Source organism: Megalopta genalis, chromosome 6 (assembly GCF_051020955.1).
Source record: "Megalopta genalis isolate 19385.01 chromosome 6, iyMegGena1_principal, whole genome shotgun sequence".
In the NCBI taxonomy this organism is placed as follows: Eukaryota; Metazoa; Arthropoda; class Insecta; order Hymenoptera; family Halictidae; genus Megalopta; species Megalopta genalis.
The window spans coordinates 18,578,311-18,595,249 of NC_135018.1; the positions used below are offsets into that span (position 1 = coordinate 18,578,311).

Below are 16,939 nucleotides of genomic sequence, written 5' to 3' on the forward strand. Positions count from 1 at the left end.
AGAAACGTGTAACGTTAAAAATGTATAACTCGTTCTGTTTCGATGTTTGCTTTTCTTGTTTGCTCCCCCCAGGGAAAGAATAATATTTCTTTCCCTTGGCGAGAGAGATCGTTCAAATATTGTTCGAATATAAAGTCTCCCCACGAGAATTATTCTTTACCGTGTACAACCGTCAGTGCAAGACAAGATTCCTTGCACTATTGAATGAAAATTATCGAGACTTCCGTATCGAAGTCATCCGAGCTGTTGCTGCAATGCTGAAGCAGCTGTACGATTTGAACTGTTAAAAGCTTAAATTATCTTTGAAAAGTTGCTGTTGGAATATTTAGTGACGAGTGTGACGGATGCAGTGTCCTACGGACTGACTGTTATGCATACAATTGGTATGATAGAAGAGCGTTCGACAGAAGAGACGAGGACATGTAAGTGCGAGGGTTCGTTGTAAGTTCTTTTATTGTTTTCATACATTTTACTTACATCACTAGCTGCTCTGCCAGCAATTTTCACTTCACCGCCTATGCTTTGCGACCAAGCTGTTGTGGATCGCACGCACCGTGGAAGCAATAATTGCTATACGAGCCGTTTATTTTGAAAGTGGCATAAGTCACTTTACCGTAATGAAAAGTGGTGATTTTTTAATGTTTATACGAAATTATATAAATAATTATATAAATAATTTCAGGGTATATAATATATAATTTATTTATATAATTAATTACAATTAATTATGTAAATAATTTCGTATAAACATTAAAAAATCACCACTTTTCAGTATAAACTGAGAAAAATATCAGTATCCTGAGATAACGAATACAAGTAAATCGTCTCGAAAGTTGGCATCCATATTTTTAAACGTGTTAAAACGCAAACCCTTAAATATATCGACTTAAAAAACAAAGTGACCTATGCCACTTTCAAAATAAACGGCTCATATATGGTCATCTGGCAGCTATCACGACACGAGGTAATATTCTATACGTTCTATTACGTTCAATAACAAGCGGAATCGTATTATAAATCCTTTATTATATCAAATCTACGATCATTTTACATGCTGACCGTTTGCGTGTGTTTGAGATCATAATGGCTGAATACTAACAAAATGTTGCGGTTTGTTATTACGATGCATTTCATTCGGTGTTATGTACACGTAATTTGTTTCCGTTCGAAATTGGGCGAAAGTTAGGAATCGTATGCGACGAAATAAGTTATGATCAATTTGGAGGACGTTTGCTGACCGATCTGAAACGAAGAGAAAAAAACGTTTTAATTTTCTAGTGTGCATGACACCTTGTGTGTAACCTTGACATATCAAGGTTATGTCAAGGACATGTCAAGGTTATTTCAAGGTTATTTCAAGGACATATCAAGGTTATGTTAAGGTTATGTCAAGGACATATCAAGGTTATTTCAAGGACATATCAAGGTTATGTCAAGGACATATCCCAAGCAGTTAAACACTGACTTGCTAAAAGCTGCAGCATTAGCAGCATCGTGGGGAGGGCGCGGTTTTTCAGAGGGTGGGCAGGTGCATCCTGAACGGGGGGCCGAACTGCTGCGGAAGGCGTTGTGGTCAATTTCTGACACTGCAATGCCCCGCAGTAGCGACGCCAACCGGATGGCACCCGTATACTGGTGGTCGGCTGAAATAGCCGGGCTGCGTGCTGCGGGACACGCAGCCCGTAGAAAGTACACGCGAGCGCGCCGGCGGGCATCGAGCACTCGGGCAACCGTGCTTGAGTGCTATCGCGGGTACCGCGACGCGTTGTCGGAGCTCCGAAAGGAGATCGCCAGGGCCAAGGATCAGGCATAGCGAGAGCTCGTCGAAACATTAGACGCGGATCCCTGGGGGAGGCCCTACAAGATAGTTATGGGCAGGCTCCGTGCGCGGCCCCCCCCCCCAGCTACAGCGGCGTTAAAACCCCAGCTCCTGGACAGGGTGATTGGGGGTCTCTTTCCCTCTGAGGGAGACCCTGAGGAGGTCGCAGCGGGCCCCACTGAGGAACGACGGGCAGGGGCAGACGCTGCATGGAACCGGGAGCTGGAGGTGACGGAGGACGAGCTCCGCCAGGCCGCGAGTCGGATAGGTGGTAGGACGCCCGGCCTGGACGGCGTCCACGGTCGGGTGCTGGCCTTGTCCCTGTTGGCACTTGGCTCTGATATAAGGCAACTGTTCGACATTTGCCTCAGGGAGGGTACCTTTCCGTCATCATGGCGGAAAGGGTTATTAGTTTTAATCCCCAAGAAGGGGAAGGACGAAAGCTCGCCGTCTGCGTGGCGACCACTTTGCATTCTCAACGAGGAGGCAAAGCTATTCGAGAGAATTGTAGCGCGTAGGCTTGTGGCTCACCTGGCGAGTGGGGCGGCTCCCGGACTCAGTAGTGCCCAGTACGGCTTCCGAGAGGGCCTCTCTACTGTGGACGCTGTCCGCAGGCTGAGGGCGCTCTCGGACCCCGTGACACAGGGGGGCGGGGTTGCACTGGCGGTGTCACTTGACATTGCCAATGCCTTCAACTCTGTTCCCTGGGCGTGTATTTTGGAAGAGCTGCGGTACCAGCGGGTGCCGCAGTACCTACAGCGGATAATAGGGAGCTACCTCTCCGACAGGTGGGTGGAATATCCCGTCGCCGCGGGGATGGCGAGCCGGCGAGTCGTGCGCGGTGTCCCGCAGGGGTCCGTTTTAGGCCCCCTGCTGTGGAACATCGCGTACGACCGTGTACTGCGCGAGGGGGGGAAAATGCCTGTCGGTGTGAACATCATCTGCTATGCAGATGACACGCTGATCGTGTCCACCGGCAGGACATGGAGGGAAGCCCTGCTTCACGGTGAAGTAGGGACAATTAGAATAGTTAAAGCCATCCGGGCACTGGGCCTAGAGGTGTCGGCGAGTAAGACTGAAGCCATGTGGTTTCATGGCAAAGGTCGCTCGCGGGCACCTCCCCTCTGCGGGATGGACGTGGGGGTGGGACGAATCGGTATCGGGGGGGGGGGGGGTTCAGGTATCTCGGGATCGCACTCGACGGTGCCTGGACGTTCGGCCGGCACTTCGAGCTCCTGGCTCCCCGGGTGGAGGGTGCGATCGCTGCGCTCGGTCGCATACTTCCCAACCTGGGGGCACCCGGAGGGAGGGTCCGTCGACTGTTTGCGGGAATGGTGCGGGGATTATCCCTTTATGGGGCCCCTGTATGGGCGCGCGATGTTTTTGCTGGCCGGCGCGGTGGGCCTTCTGCCACACTGCGTCGCTTGGAGCGCAGGCTGGCGATAAGGATCGTGCGGGGGTACCGCACCATATCTCACGCATCAGCGATGGCAGTTTCGGGCCTGCTCCCGCTGGACCTGGAGGCCGTATGTCTTGCGGATGTTTACATCCGGGACCGCGACCTTCGGCTGGCTGGAGTGGCCCCGGAACGGAGGAGTCTCCAGGTGGCGGCTGAAAGGGAGGCCGCCAGACAACGCGCCGTAGAGGCCTGGCGGCAACGCCTCGCATCAGAGGTCGCGAGGGGGAAAAACGTGAACAGAGCGGCGAAGGCGATCCTCCCTGTGTTCCGGGAATGGCAGCGTGCCGGACTCGGGGGGAAGACCACGTACCGAGCGACGCAGGTGCTGACGGGGCACGGATGCTTCGGCAGTTACTTGTGTCGCATCGGAAAAGAGGTGGACACTAGATGTCACCACTGCGGTGATCCTTCGGACACGGCGCAACATACGCTGGAGGAATGTCCGGCGTGGGCTCCACAGCGCCGTGGCCTGAGGATGGCCGTAGGAAGAGACCTCGCGCTTGAGACCATCGTACACGAGTCGGTTGCAAGCGCGGGGTCGTGGGGAGCATTCACCTCCTTCTGCGAGTCCGTAATGCTCCAGAAGGAGGAGGCTGAAAGGCGTCGCAGGCAAACCTGCGACCCAAACAGAAGGAGGGGGCTGCGGAGACCCAGGGTGCGTGCGGATCGCGCACTCCCGTTGGGTACCCGCTAACGCGTAACGGAGGCCACCCCGCAGCGGATGTGGCATCATGGTTCCCACAGGAGCTTTGGTCAACCGCCTGTAGGGTGGTCTCCGGTGAGCCGTCGAGCAAAGCGAATGGGATTCGTCAGCTCAACGGGCGGCTCAACTAGAGGGGAAGATGCTCTGCCTTCCGTCGCCGAGCATCTTCGGATAACGAGGAATTTGGGGGTGCCTTCAGCACCCCCGGGGTTGCATGAAGACGGGTGGGGGAGTCTGGTAGGCATGCCGGCGCGGATCCCAGACTCACCCGCAGAACCCGCGAGATGGACATGGAGGAATTGGCGGGTAGTCGTCGGGCTGGTCGTCCCCCTTTCGGGGTCGAAGAGTTCGACGGAGTCTCGCATAATCCCGCTGCCTCTCCCACGAGGGGGCGGGATATCCGTAAAGGGATTACCTCCATGTAAAAAAAAAAAAAAAAAAAAAAAAATGTCAAGGGCATATCAAGGTTATGTCAAGGACATATCAAGGTTATGTTAAGGACATATCAAGGTCAACATATGAAATTTTTATGCAAGGTTTACAGTGAAGATTAACAAAGTACGTAAATGATATTTTAATTTAAGTAATTCTGTGTCCGAACACAGTTCAACGAATGATTCACAAAGCAAATCCGCAGATTGCATTTTCGCAAAGGAGAAAGTTACTTCAAATGACCTCATCTACCCCTCATTTTCGGCAGTTAAAATAATCGTGGAACACCCTGTATACTATATACTATATACTATATGTATAGTATACTATATATACTATATACTATACTATAAACAAAATATGTGTACTATTAGAATTACGTATAACGTAACGATGATTTCTTGTGGCAGAAAGAGACTTTCAAATGGACATACCAAGTATTCAAAATTTCCTGTAATTCCGATCCTCTATAATTACTACTGTCGGACCCAACATTTTTCAATATTTTACTGGATCGAATAAAGAACAGTGAAATACGAAAAAGATGAGCTCATCATCTGAAACAAAAGTTTCTTGAATTTGAATCTGAGAATCACGGCTGTTAACTGTTTACCTATCGGTAGCTTATCAATTGGATTCTTAATGATTACGTGACGTTAGAATGGAGCTTGCAATAAATCTTGTTGAAATAAGTAATCTTGAAAGAAATTTGTAGATTCTTTTATCGATGATACATTGCCGGTTCACGTTGAAAATCATTATTGTTATTAAATGTTATATTATAAATATTCTAAATTAAATTATATTAAATTATATTATAAATTTTGTTATAAATCGTTGTACAACTACCGGTAGGTAATGTGTTAACGTATAATTTCAGTGTATTACCATTGAGAAACCTTCGTAGCATGGAACAAATAAACCAGCCAGAATAAATTGTACTTCTGACACACTTTTCATCAAAACGAACAATAACATTTTTTGCGACTTCGGTGGCATACAGTACCACAACGTATTGTATCTGTTTTATTGAACACCGACATTTTATTAATTGATTGTTATGTATGTTTCAACACTGATCTTAATCTAAACCAGAGCTGAGTAAAATAGCATTTCAAATGGCAAATAATAAATAAATATTTTATTTTGAATCATTCGTGTGCTTGTGAAAATAACATATTTTGTTTGTTCGAAAGAATGTACTTTTGAAAATAAAATATTTTATTCGTAATAAGAAATTTTTAAGATAACATTTCAAATTGTAGTTTATTTGAGTAACACTGAAAATATTTGCACCACTGTTCCGAACATTTTATTTATTTGATTTATAATTTGATTTTACCAAATCACAGCGTAAAATTTATTTCGGTCATTTAGAACGAACGAATTACTTTCCCTCTGCATTATAAACGTATTAAAAAAGACAATTAATTTCATTCGTTTTACGTTTTATGTTATTGAAATAAAAGTTATTTTATTTTACGTTTTAGATTATCAAGATGAAATATTTATTTTCATGATTTACACATTATCGAAATCAAATATTTTATCTACTGAAATTTTATGTCCTGCTCGAAGTGCTATTTTATTTGAATTGTGAAACATCGATTATTTAAAATAATAGTATTTAAAATATTTTCTCTATAAATATTACCCAGCTCTGATCTAAACGAACTCTTGACGAAAAAAGATTCGCTTATGATCGCGCATAACACTTCAATTTACCACCGCATCAATTTGGTGTTATTCTCGCCACCGATCGATGCAGAAACATTTGCTCAATAAAAATACGAACTCACGTTTGATTGAAAAAATCAATACTAGTGGTAATCAGTTTCTGACCACTGTAATTATTTAGGAACATGATTATAATGTGCGATGCAACGAGGTTCCAAGAAAACGCCAAGTTTTCCACGTCGTCGAGCTGTTTGGTGGCTAAGAGAAACTGGCACATGCAAAAGAACAGTTTTACGTTACACTTCCATCGACAGGCAGAAATTAGCACGTCGCAATTAACTATCGTATCCTTCTTACTCACTTCTATCAGGTAGCGGAAAAAGCTCGTGCGAATTTAAAGTATAAATTTCAATTTATTCTAATATTACCGTTTCGCAAGAATCTATAAATTTATGCAGGGTGTCCCAGAAATGTCTTGCAATCCGGAAATGAGGGATTCCTGAGGTCATTCGAAGTAACTTTTGCCTTAGCTAAAATGCAATCCGCGGCTTTGTTTACGAGTTATTAACGAAAAACACTGACCAATGAGAGATCGCGTACGGCTGACGCCACGCCCTCGCGGCCACTGCCACTGCGTCAGGCGGCCAACGCGACGCGGCATTGGCCACAAGGGCGGAGCGCCAGCCGAGCTCGTCTCTTATTGGCCACTGATCGCTAAACAATTCATTGCCTTCCTTAAATTGTTTCAGGTATTTTTATCATTCCAGAATTGTAAATTAATCTCTAGACTTATTTTCGTATGATTAGATGATGAGATGATTTACTGATATTTACTTTATTTTATTTTATAAAAAAATTAGAATTTAACAATGAATTAAAGCTATTCTTTTTTTAGTTTAGTTTATAAAATTCATCCAAAACATTGTTTTTCATATCGTTCGCATCTTTTGCAATATTTTAGTGCGTTTCTTTACTCCGAGCACGTACAGTGGCCCACAAAAGTGTTCGTACATCGTTAAAAACACCTCAAAAAAATTTTTTTTTAAATGATAGAAATACCAAGGAGAATAACCAATCAGTATAATCTTGATTTACTGGTCCAGAATGCATACTTTACGCAGAAAGTGCAAATACTTTTATACGTATATTTATAATATTTTTTATAATATATATAATATATAATATATAATATTTATAATAATAAATAATAATAATAATTATATAATATTATTTATAATAATAAATAAATAAATAATAATATATAATATTTTTATTTTTAATATTTTAGTACGTTCGAATTGCGGACCAATAAAAGGGATTGGAATACCACACGAACTCTTTCCGATACGTAATAATCATGCTTACACGGTATAAATTGACGGCGAACGAGACGACAACCGTTACGATCGCTACTAAATACGAGAGCATCATGTTTTTCGTGAGAATCGCTGCTAGCCTTCGTTCAGGAATTTATAATATTTCAGCGTGTGGACCATCGACAGACGCAGAGCAAATAAGATACGTAATCAAAATACATATAATGAAATATATACCACTGTTACTGATATATGTATCTGAATGTAGATACCAACTCAAGAGCCCGTTGATGCACTTCGATGGCTGATTGTATGTCTATTAGCTCCAACGTAACCGAGTTCACCATCTTGTTCACTGCACCTCGTATTCGGTAACTGAAACAAAGAACAATATACAGGGTGACCCGAAATTATTGTACGAGCGGCAAATGAGGGGTTCCCGAGGTCATTTGAAGTAACAGTTTCCTTGGCGAAAATGCAACTCACGGCTTCGTTTACGTGTTAAAAATTAGTAAATCATTAACTGGATATCTTTGACATACTTTGGACCATATTTATTCATTATACGTAGCAAGTAACTTATTTATATTCTTAACTACGCATGAAATGTTAAAGACAACGTCAAAGAAGGTATGTACATGTGTCGTTCGAAAGAAAATATCAGTGGAATTATGCTATTCGGACTATGCTTTTGACTGACATTCGGAGAAGAGATGTCTCTATTTGGCGACATTTGAGCCGTTTATTTTGAAAGTGGCATAAGTCATTAACTCGATGTTTTTGAAAAAGTGACTTATGCCACTTTCAAAATAAACGGCTCATTTGCAGAGATGATGTCTCTGTTTGACGACATTTGGAGAAGAGACGCCTCGATTCGACGACATTCGGAGGACAGATGCCACGATTCGACGGTCACGTACCTAGTACAGTGAATTCTCCCCAATTTTTCCTCAGATTGCATACAAAAATGGACAATTTGGGAAGAGGAGTGATGATTATTCGAGTTGTCGATTGTCAATAATTATAAAAATGGCGCAAGACTCGAATAATCGTACCTCCTCTTCCCAAATTCTCCATTTTTGTCTGCAAAGAAGATTAGGAAGAATTTACTGTAATTCCGTTTTCCACAAATGGCTGAAGTCAAAGTGGTAATATAGACATTGATCACATCGATTTATTCTCTGAATATCATGGTCTCGTATAGTCCAAACGAAGGGAACAAATAGTGAACGAAAAAAATCGAAAAAATTGACTCAATCGTACCTGGCAATGTCGAACAGTCCACAGAAATAGGCGCTGAAAACAGCGAGTGACGATTCCGTACCTGCTAACGTAATCTGACCCATCACACTCACTAGCACCAGGTGAACACACACCCTGTCGGTTTGCTGACCCCCCTCGGTATAAAAAAATCCGAACATGTGCAGATAATGAAGTTGAAGATTCGAGCGCAGCAGCGTAGGCAGTAGTATGGACACAGTCACGTAAGCTGCTACTAAGCATGACATCACTGGAATTCGAAATATTGCCATTTTAGTGTTGTTCTCACGCAAGAACGATTGGTATTATTCGACCTTATTACGTATAATTTAACAGTGACCAATGAGAGGCGAGATCAGCAGGTGCGAGGCGGTCCAGCCAATGAGGCCGGTTCCGCTGATTGGCTCAGCCGCCTCGCGCCAGCCAAGCTCGTCTCTCATTGGTCGCTGTTAAATTATATATAATAAGGTTAAATAATGGTAATTGTTCTTGCGTAATAGCTCGTAAACAAAGCCGTGGATTGCATTTTCGCTGAGGAAAAAGTTATTTGAGATGACATCAGGAATCAGCCCTTTCCGGCTGTTAATATACATATATATATATATATATATATATATATATATATATATATATATATATATATATATTGTTATATCATTTATTATTATTACTGTATTATTATTGCCGCATTGTGCCAAAGAGTAATGTTTCTCACAGCATTTTCACGTTCACATTTAATACAGCAGTCCTGTCATACATTCGCAGCTGTCTTGCAGATGCCATATTTTAGTTGTACTTATAATTTGTTGCATATATCATTTGTTTAATTAGCAGCAGGGTTGAAGACGTCTCACGCGTTCGAGGTGAGCGTCGATACTTGAAATCTTTGTTCGTTTGTATTTCAAGGTGCGTTCAGTGACAAATTTGTTTGTAGAATATCATTCGCTGGAATATTACTGTTAATTTATTAAACATTTGTGTGCACTTTCATTGATCGCTGGACGCATTTTTCGCGCGATCTTGTACTAACAGCACTTACTACTATCAAAAGATGCTAGAATTGTGTAGAACTTGATTCAGTTTTATGAATTAATACAACATTTGTGTAATTATGTAGATATTATTTGATATTATTGTATTTATTTATATAATATAATACAATATTATTATAATATTATTATATTATTATTATTATTATTATTATATTATTATTTGTATAATAATATCGTAGATATTATTTCTTATCAAACTTGAAAAGTGATTTTTGTTAAAATCTATTGGCTAGGCCAAACTGTTAGGACCAACGAGGTACATCTAATCTTCTGATTTACTTTATCTTATTACTTCAGCTTATATTTTCGTTTTCCTGTAAGCAATGAAAATCTGAAACGATTATTTTCCAAAAAACGGTCGAACCATTTATCTAACTTATGATTCAGTAATCTTATTTATGTGACATTTTTAAATATATTCGAATAACTTTACTTTAAGATTTGATGGGAAGAGAAATAGTATAAATAAATAAATAATGAACGAAGTATTGGGAATCGCACGACAGTGGATAGGACAACACAACACAGAATGTTTTCTCAGAAGTGTGTATTTCTCATACATCGAGTGGACATAATAATCGTGGTACAAAAAACTTATGTTACTTATCTGTTGTAATTTTTTACTACGTTCGTATTGAAACCCTGCAGAAAGCCTCGATTACACCGACGACGTTCTATTCTGCGCATATTGCGGAATCCTCGTCATTTCATATTCCGTTTTGTATGCCCGATAACAATAACTGAATACGAAAGAGATCCGAAATATTAACACCTTATGCTCGGCCGAATAACGTGGGTGCGAATTGTGCGTAAAACGGGCTAGTTTTGTTTATCGTGTGACTACATATGTTCTACAACTAAAGTAAAAAGAGGAATGTGTAACGGAAGAATTTGCAGATGAAAGATTAATCTTCAGATCATTTTCGTACATACCTGAATAATGAAAAAATTAAAATGTTAATAATGATCGAATGATTAGTATACCTATAGAGTAATATATAAATTGAAAGCTTATTGATAAGCGTTCTCGGAAATAGCCTATCAACATGGCTCGCCGGCATAAAGTGTTAACATTTATCCCTTAATCCCAATGCCGTGATACCTGCAATAAATGTTGGATATTTATTTTATGTAATTAACTTATTTATTTCCGGGAGAAATTATTGTCTATTCTTTCATAGTCTTTGTATGCAATGCTATTTTTCTGTAACTAATTGTGAGATTTAAAAGACTGCTTTTTATCTCAATTCTTATGCTCAGGGCTTGCACTGATTCTTCACTACGCTGAGGGCTTCGGTACCCTTAATAAGTATATAGGGTGTCCCAAAATTATGATACTTCCGGGAAATGAGGAGTTCCTGAGGTGATTTGAAGCAACTCTTTCTTTAGCGAAAATGCAATCCGCGGCTTTGTTGTCGAGTTATTAACGGAAAACACTGACCAATGAAATATCGCGTACGGCTGACGCCCCGCCCTCGTGAACACTGCCGCTGCGTCAGACGGCCGTCGCGACATGGCATTGGCCGAAAGGGCGGAACGCTGACCGCGCTCGCTCTACGATTGGTCGACGTTTTTCGTTAATAACTCGTAAACAAAGCCGCGGATTGCATTTGCGTTAAGGAAGAAGTTACTTCGAATGACCTAAGGAACCCCTTATTTCCTGCAAGTATCATAATTTTGGGACATCCTGTATACGCATATTGTCGGCGACTGAGTAACAAACGTATCGGTGAGCAAATATTATCAGCAAAATTCGGTGTCGATAACATGGTGTCATCGAAACGATTGTCAACGTAATGAGTATTAGTGAAGTAAGTTTAAGAATCTAAACTAGAGGACAGGAATCATGCTGTACAAATTTTCTATGACCCTAACACAAGCGACAATAATCATTCTTCATTTAAGAACTGTTCTTCCGGTATAAGTTGCATCAATTCGAATGTTCCTACCATTCTCCGTGCACTAATGTGTCAAACAATGAAGATAACGTTCATTCTGTTTACTTGAAAATTCTTTTGAGCGGGTTTTGACATGCTCTAGAGGATTTTCTTGAAACAGACTGAATGCTGTTCGACGTAACGTTTTGTTGCACATTGTTGCAACGTTGGAATATATGACATTGTAAATTGACCTGACAGCAACACTGGTAAGTAAAAGAGCTGCACACTATATGTATTTAAATTTATATACATGCAGAAGTCAGACTTGTAACTTTTAATTGATGATATCTTGGAAATTAATTTATTAGCCTGCAACATGGTAAAGAACTTTTCAAACCAACACGTTGTTCTCTTTGTAGCTATTTTGGAGATTTGTAATTGGAAAGTTCATTAACGCAAGTGTGATCTTTTTTTATATAAGTTCTAACTTGCGCATTATTCGGTCCATAAAAAATTTGTATAACGTTGCAAGTGGTAAGGGATACGCTCTGAAGAAATTCAATAAGACTGTGAGATTTTAGCAACATGCGTGCGAGGGGATCAACAAATAACCGATTGAGATATCATGTTTCATAATTTATAGATACATATAATGTTTCGTGATCAGAGTTTCAGATTTACATACGACGCATCAGTGACTTTCTGCAGTGAAACAGGGCCATTTAAATGACCAGGTCACGTATTTAGAATTTTCTTTTTCGATCAATTATAATTTATACTCACTACTGGCGTAACCGTGTCACTTTGAAATATTTTACTGGGTTGAATATAGAAATGTGAAATATGAAAAAGATGAGCTCATCATCTAAAACAGAAACATTTTAATATCCTCAAGTGCGGAACTGAATGTTAGTGTTAATAGAGTATAAACATATTGAATTACCATCGAGAAACCTTCGTAACACGGAGTGAATAAACCAGCCAAATCATACTGTGTTTCATCCTTACTTCTCAACAGTAAGAATAACAATAATTTCTGCGACTTTGGTGGTATACAGTACCACAACGAATTGCATCTGTTTGATAGAATTGCTGTTTAATAATTTATGCAGAAATCGTTCTAGTTATGTATGATTTTACGTTCCTCTCTTAACTAACTATAAATCGAAGTTATAAATGAATATTTTGTACATCTTTTTTATCCTTTTCCGATGTTGCATGACATGCAAATTTACTCTTCTCGCAGTATTTTCTAAAAATTTCAGCTAAGCATTTCAAGCTTCTCATGTGAAACGAATCGTTTTAATGTTACGTTGCCCAAACGGAAAATTCGATAAATTATAACGTCTGTGCAACCGTGCCTTCCAGATTGGCGTAGCAATTTACTCCTGACAGGTTATTTTATTTACTTAACAAGTAAATAACCTTGACAAGTTATTTTACTATCATAACTATCGCGTGACTTCAGTCAAATTTATTATAACATCGATGAAAGAAATATTTCTTGAATAAAAAGCTGGACTCACGTGTCGTAATACACCTGAATACTACTGTCCTTCAATCCCTGCCCGATATAATTATTTAAGAACAGGATTATAAACTGTAGGAGAGTCAGTCCCACAGTGAATATAAGATTTTCAACGTCTCTCAAATTATTGCTTGCTAGAAGGAGCTGTCGCAACAAATTGTTTTACTACGTTACGTTCAACGAAGGCACGAATAACTTCTTGAATTCGTCTTACTCACTTCTAATAATGCTTACACGGTATAAATTGATAGCGAACGAGGCGACAACAATTATGATAGCTAATAAATACGAGACCGCCAGTTCCTGCGTCAGGTTTTTAACCAGCCTTCGGTCACAAATTAATAATATTCCAGTGCGTTGATCATCAATAGACGCAATATATACATAAAACATATGGTTAAATTATAATTAAATATATGCTATTGTTACTGACGTAACTGCATGAAGATACCGACTCCATAGCTCGCCGGTGTACTTCCACGGTTGATCGTATGTCTAGAGACTTTGAAATAACAGAATTTATCACGTTGTTAACTTCATTCTCAATTCGGTAACTGAAAAAATAACGATACAGTAAATTCTGACCAATTATCTCTCAGCTTGTCGACAAAAATGAACAATTTAGCAAGGCTCGAATGATCGTACCTGTTCTTTTTAAATTGTCTATTTTTGTGTACGAGCTGAGGAATAATTTGGGAGAATTTACTGTATATCAACATTGCTAAAATTATTGTAAAACATATATATTTCTATTAATTTAACCAGTAACATACTTTTACGTTCTACACATTGGCATGGTATGGATAAAGGAATGGGAATTGCGGAAGCTTCTAGGAAATAGTAAATTAAATTAGTAATATTGTAATTTTTAACAATTCTAATGGATCACATTTACGTATAATAAAATATTATCAAAATATGATTGGTATTATCACCAAATATTACCAAAATATTACCAAAATATTGATTATCTATGTGCAATTTGTTTAAACAAATTAGATTCATAATAAATCTATTAAAAATTATTATTATACAGCAGGAACAGAAACGTTTAACCGCTTAGCTGCGTCGATCAATTTTTAAGATCAATTTTGTATGCGTTTTATCGATCACACTGGGTGCAATTTCTTTCGGCAAGTTGTTCTAGAATTATTCTAAAATGTGCGAAATTTCTGAACATGATTCACAAGCATTTTAACCTAAATCGTGAGACAAGTATTTCTGTTGCAACATGTAAAATTGCCATTTCTCAATGACGTGTATATACGTCGTCCACAGCTAAGAGGTTAAAAGGTAGTCTGTAGGGCTCCAAATTATCGTAGAACTTTTTTCATTAAAATTAGAATAAAATATTATAAAACATCATTTAGATAAACGAACGAAACCAATTGTAATGGAGAAATAAAAACATGTCAATCGTATTCAATGAATGGGGTACAAGAAAAATCCTGCTAGCATCACAGACTGGTATGTAAATCAATGTGACATTTTGGTACGTATATCAATGTAAATTTTGGAAAAAATTGTTTCACAAGTACCTGGCGACTTCAAACAGTCCACAAAAATAGGCGGTATAAACAGCGAGTGTTGATTCCGTACCTGCAATCAATAAGTATCCCATCGTGCTTACTAATAGGAGGTGGATGCTGACCAAATCAGTTTTTCGGCCTTGCTCGTTGAAGTAGAATCCATACATTCGTAGGTAATGCAGTTGGTATTTTGAATGTAGTATTGTGGGGACCAGTATTGTTGTTAATGCAAAGACTGCTAATCCACACGATATCCCTGGAATTCGAAATGATATTTTAGCTCAGTTTTTACGCAACATAAATCCATTAATCGATTTATAAGCGAAATTTGAGCGATTCGTCACACCAATTTACTAATCGAAGGTGTCAATTTTCATATTTTAATATTCTTTTTTCATTTCTTTTAATAATATTCTTTTGAATATTATATTTTATTTTAGAATACTTACAATATTAATATTTTTAATTTTAATATTTTTTATAATATATATATAATATAATTTTTAATAATTATAATATAATTATATAACTATATAATCGTATAATTATATATATATAATTATATAATTATAATTTAATAACTTTTATAACATATACATATATTATATATATTATAAAAATTAATAAGAGTAGCAATAAAGATGCAGCGTATCTTAGATAGAAAATATATATATAATAATAATAATTATAATTTAATTTTCTATCTAAGATACGCTGCATCTTTATTGCCACTCTTACTTCTACCTTTACCTATGTATACGAGGACTAATCGTCTCCCCTTCACCATGTGTCTTCTCAGCATATCCTGTTCGACAGGATCTTTAAATGTGTTGAAGTCGTTTTCATAATTTCCGTACACGGATCTTAGCTAAAGCCAAGTGGAAAAACAACGTTATAATTATGAAAGTTCTGCTCGACAGATATACTAGTTACATTGATGTTTGTTTCATTCGATGCGACAAAAAGAAAACGAGAACAGAAGTGTTCGCGAACTTACTACTTCAAAGTTGGCAATAAAACCGAGATATCGCAGAAGAAATAATAACAATGGGGCGCCATACGATAACGATGTAATTACATTGACTGGCGAATACTCTACCGTCGTTACCGAATAAATCTGAAAAATAGTTTTAAATCTAATATTATATCTAATATATCTAGTATACATATATACATATATCTAGTATATATGATCTAGTATATCTAGTATAAATAAATGATTTCTTAATCATTTATTAATATTTTGGTTTATTTAATCGTCTCACAAGTCTTCCCTATAGCATAGTAATATCATAGTAATCACTAATGTCATAATAATATAGAATATGACACTATTCTTCAAATTTCAATACAATTTACACTTCAAATGCAAATATGCAACTAAGATGTGTTGAAGTTGGAGAGAATGGTATAAAACGCACAGGACTCCAGCAGTAAAAAGTATAAGCTTAAGTATAGGCTTAATACCCTGAGAACAGTGCGTGTAACTCTAAATAAATTTTCTACAATTGAATTCTGCAGAATCTCTAATATGGTACGTTCTCAACGAACCCTAATCAGATAAATACATCATATTGCATTGCTACTTTGCTTTTGTTGCTGCAGACGCTACACATTTATAAATGCGTTATTAATTCCATTCGAATGCAGTCCACTTTTTTTGTAAAAAATGTATTCCTCCACTCGTAAAATCTTCATTACCTGAATCCCTATAAGCGAGGCGCTAAGCACGCTATAAACTGTTCTCAGAATCACTGCAGATAGACTTTTGTCATAGGGCCAGAGACCAGTAATATTTAACAGGGTACTATAGGTACTGTAATTCGTTCGAAGCACTTCCATTTCATCCGATGTTGAAGAACGTCTGCGGAAAAACTTCGCGTAAGCGTTCGATTTCACCTCGGTTTCATATATTTTATTTATGTTGCTTCCTTTCCATTTACAAATTTAATGCAACGTGAACACATTTATGTCACATTACAAGTTCTCACCCGAAATCGATCGATCTCTGTAAGCCTCCGGAGGAAACGTTTAACGTTAAAAATGTATAACTCATTCTGTTTCGGTGTTTGCTATTCTTGTTTGCCTCCCTCCGGCAAAGAAGAATATTTTTCCCTTCAGTGAGATCGTTCAAATATTGTTCGAATAAAGTCTCCTCGGGAGAATTATTCTTTATTGTGAAACACCGTCAGTGCGATAAGATTCCTTGAACTATTGAATCAAAACTATTGAGACTTCCATGTCGAAGTAATCCGAGTGATTGCTGCAATACTAGAGCAGTTGT

At 38.7% G+C, this 16,939-nt stretch overlaps 2 protein-coding genes across 6 annotated transcripts; both read right to left on the bottom strand.

Annotated features, from left to right (window-relative positions):
• Window positions 1-435: 435 nt before the first annotated feature.
• On the bottom strand, window positions 436-10,116 carry LOC117218889 (uncharacterized). Its single transcript, XM_076522612.1, has 7 exons — window positions 8,670-10,116; window positions 7,683-7,781; window positions 7,456-7,546; window positions 6,213-6,358; window positions 5,302-5,434; window positions 4,848-4,970; window positions 436-1,242 (listed from the first exon to the last, which is right to left on the bottom strand). The coding sequence occupies exons 1-6, from the start codon at window positions 8,936-8,938 to the stop codon at window positions 4,920-4,922; spliced, it is 789 nt and encodes a 262-aa protein (XP_076378727.1). The 5' UTR covers window positions 8,939-10,116; the 3' UTR covers window positions 436-1,242; window positions 4,848-4,919.
• Window positions 10,117-10,248: 132 nt separating this feature from the next.
• On the bottom strand, window positions 10,249-16,694 carry LOC117218886 (uncharacterized). Of its 5 annotated transcripts, none has more exons than XR_013033598.1 (11): window positions 16,357-16,693; window positions 15,653-15,772; window positions 15,406-15,523; window positions 14,726-14,911; window positions 13,772-13,847; window positions 13,582-13,680; window positions 13,361-13,451; window positions 13,125-13,270; window positions 12,542-12,674; window positions 12,284-12,463; window positions 10,249-10,820 (listed from the first exon to the last, which is right to left on the bottom strand). XR_013033598.1 is itself a non-coding variant. In XM_076522609.1 (11 exons), the coding sequence occupies exons 1-10, from the start codon at window positions 16,495-16,497 to the stop codon at window positions 12,413-12,415; spliced, it is 1,161 nt and encodes a 386-aa protein (XP_076378724.1). In that variant the 5' UTR covers window positions 16,498-16,694; the 3' UTR covers window positions 10,249-10,820; window positions 12,382-12,412. The 5 variants fall into 5 exon arrangements, 2 of the variants coding, with proteins under 2 accessions (XP_076378724.1, XP_076378725.1); XR_013033600.1 differs by having other exon boundaries at window positions 10,249-10,458; window positions 10,652-12,463; XR_013033599.1 differs by having other exon boundaries at window positions 10,249-10,575; window positions 10,652-12,463.
• Window positions 16,695-16,939: the final 245 nt, after the last annotated feature.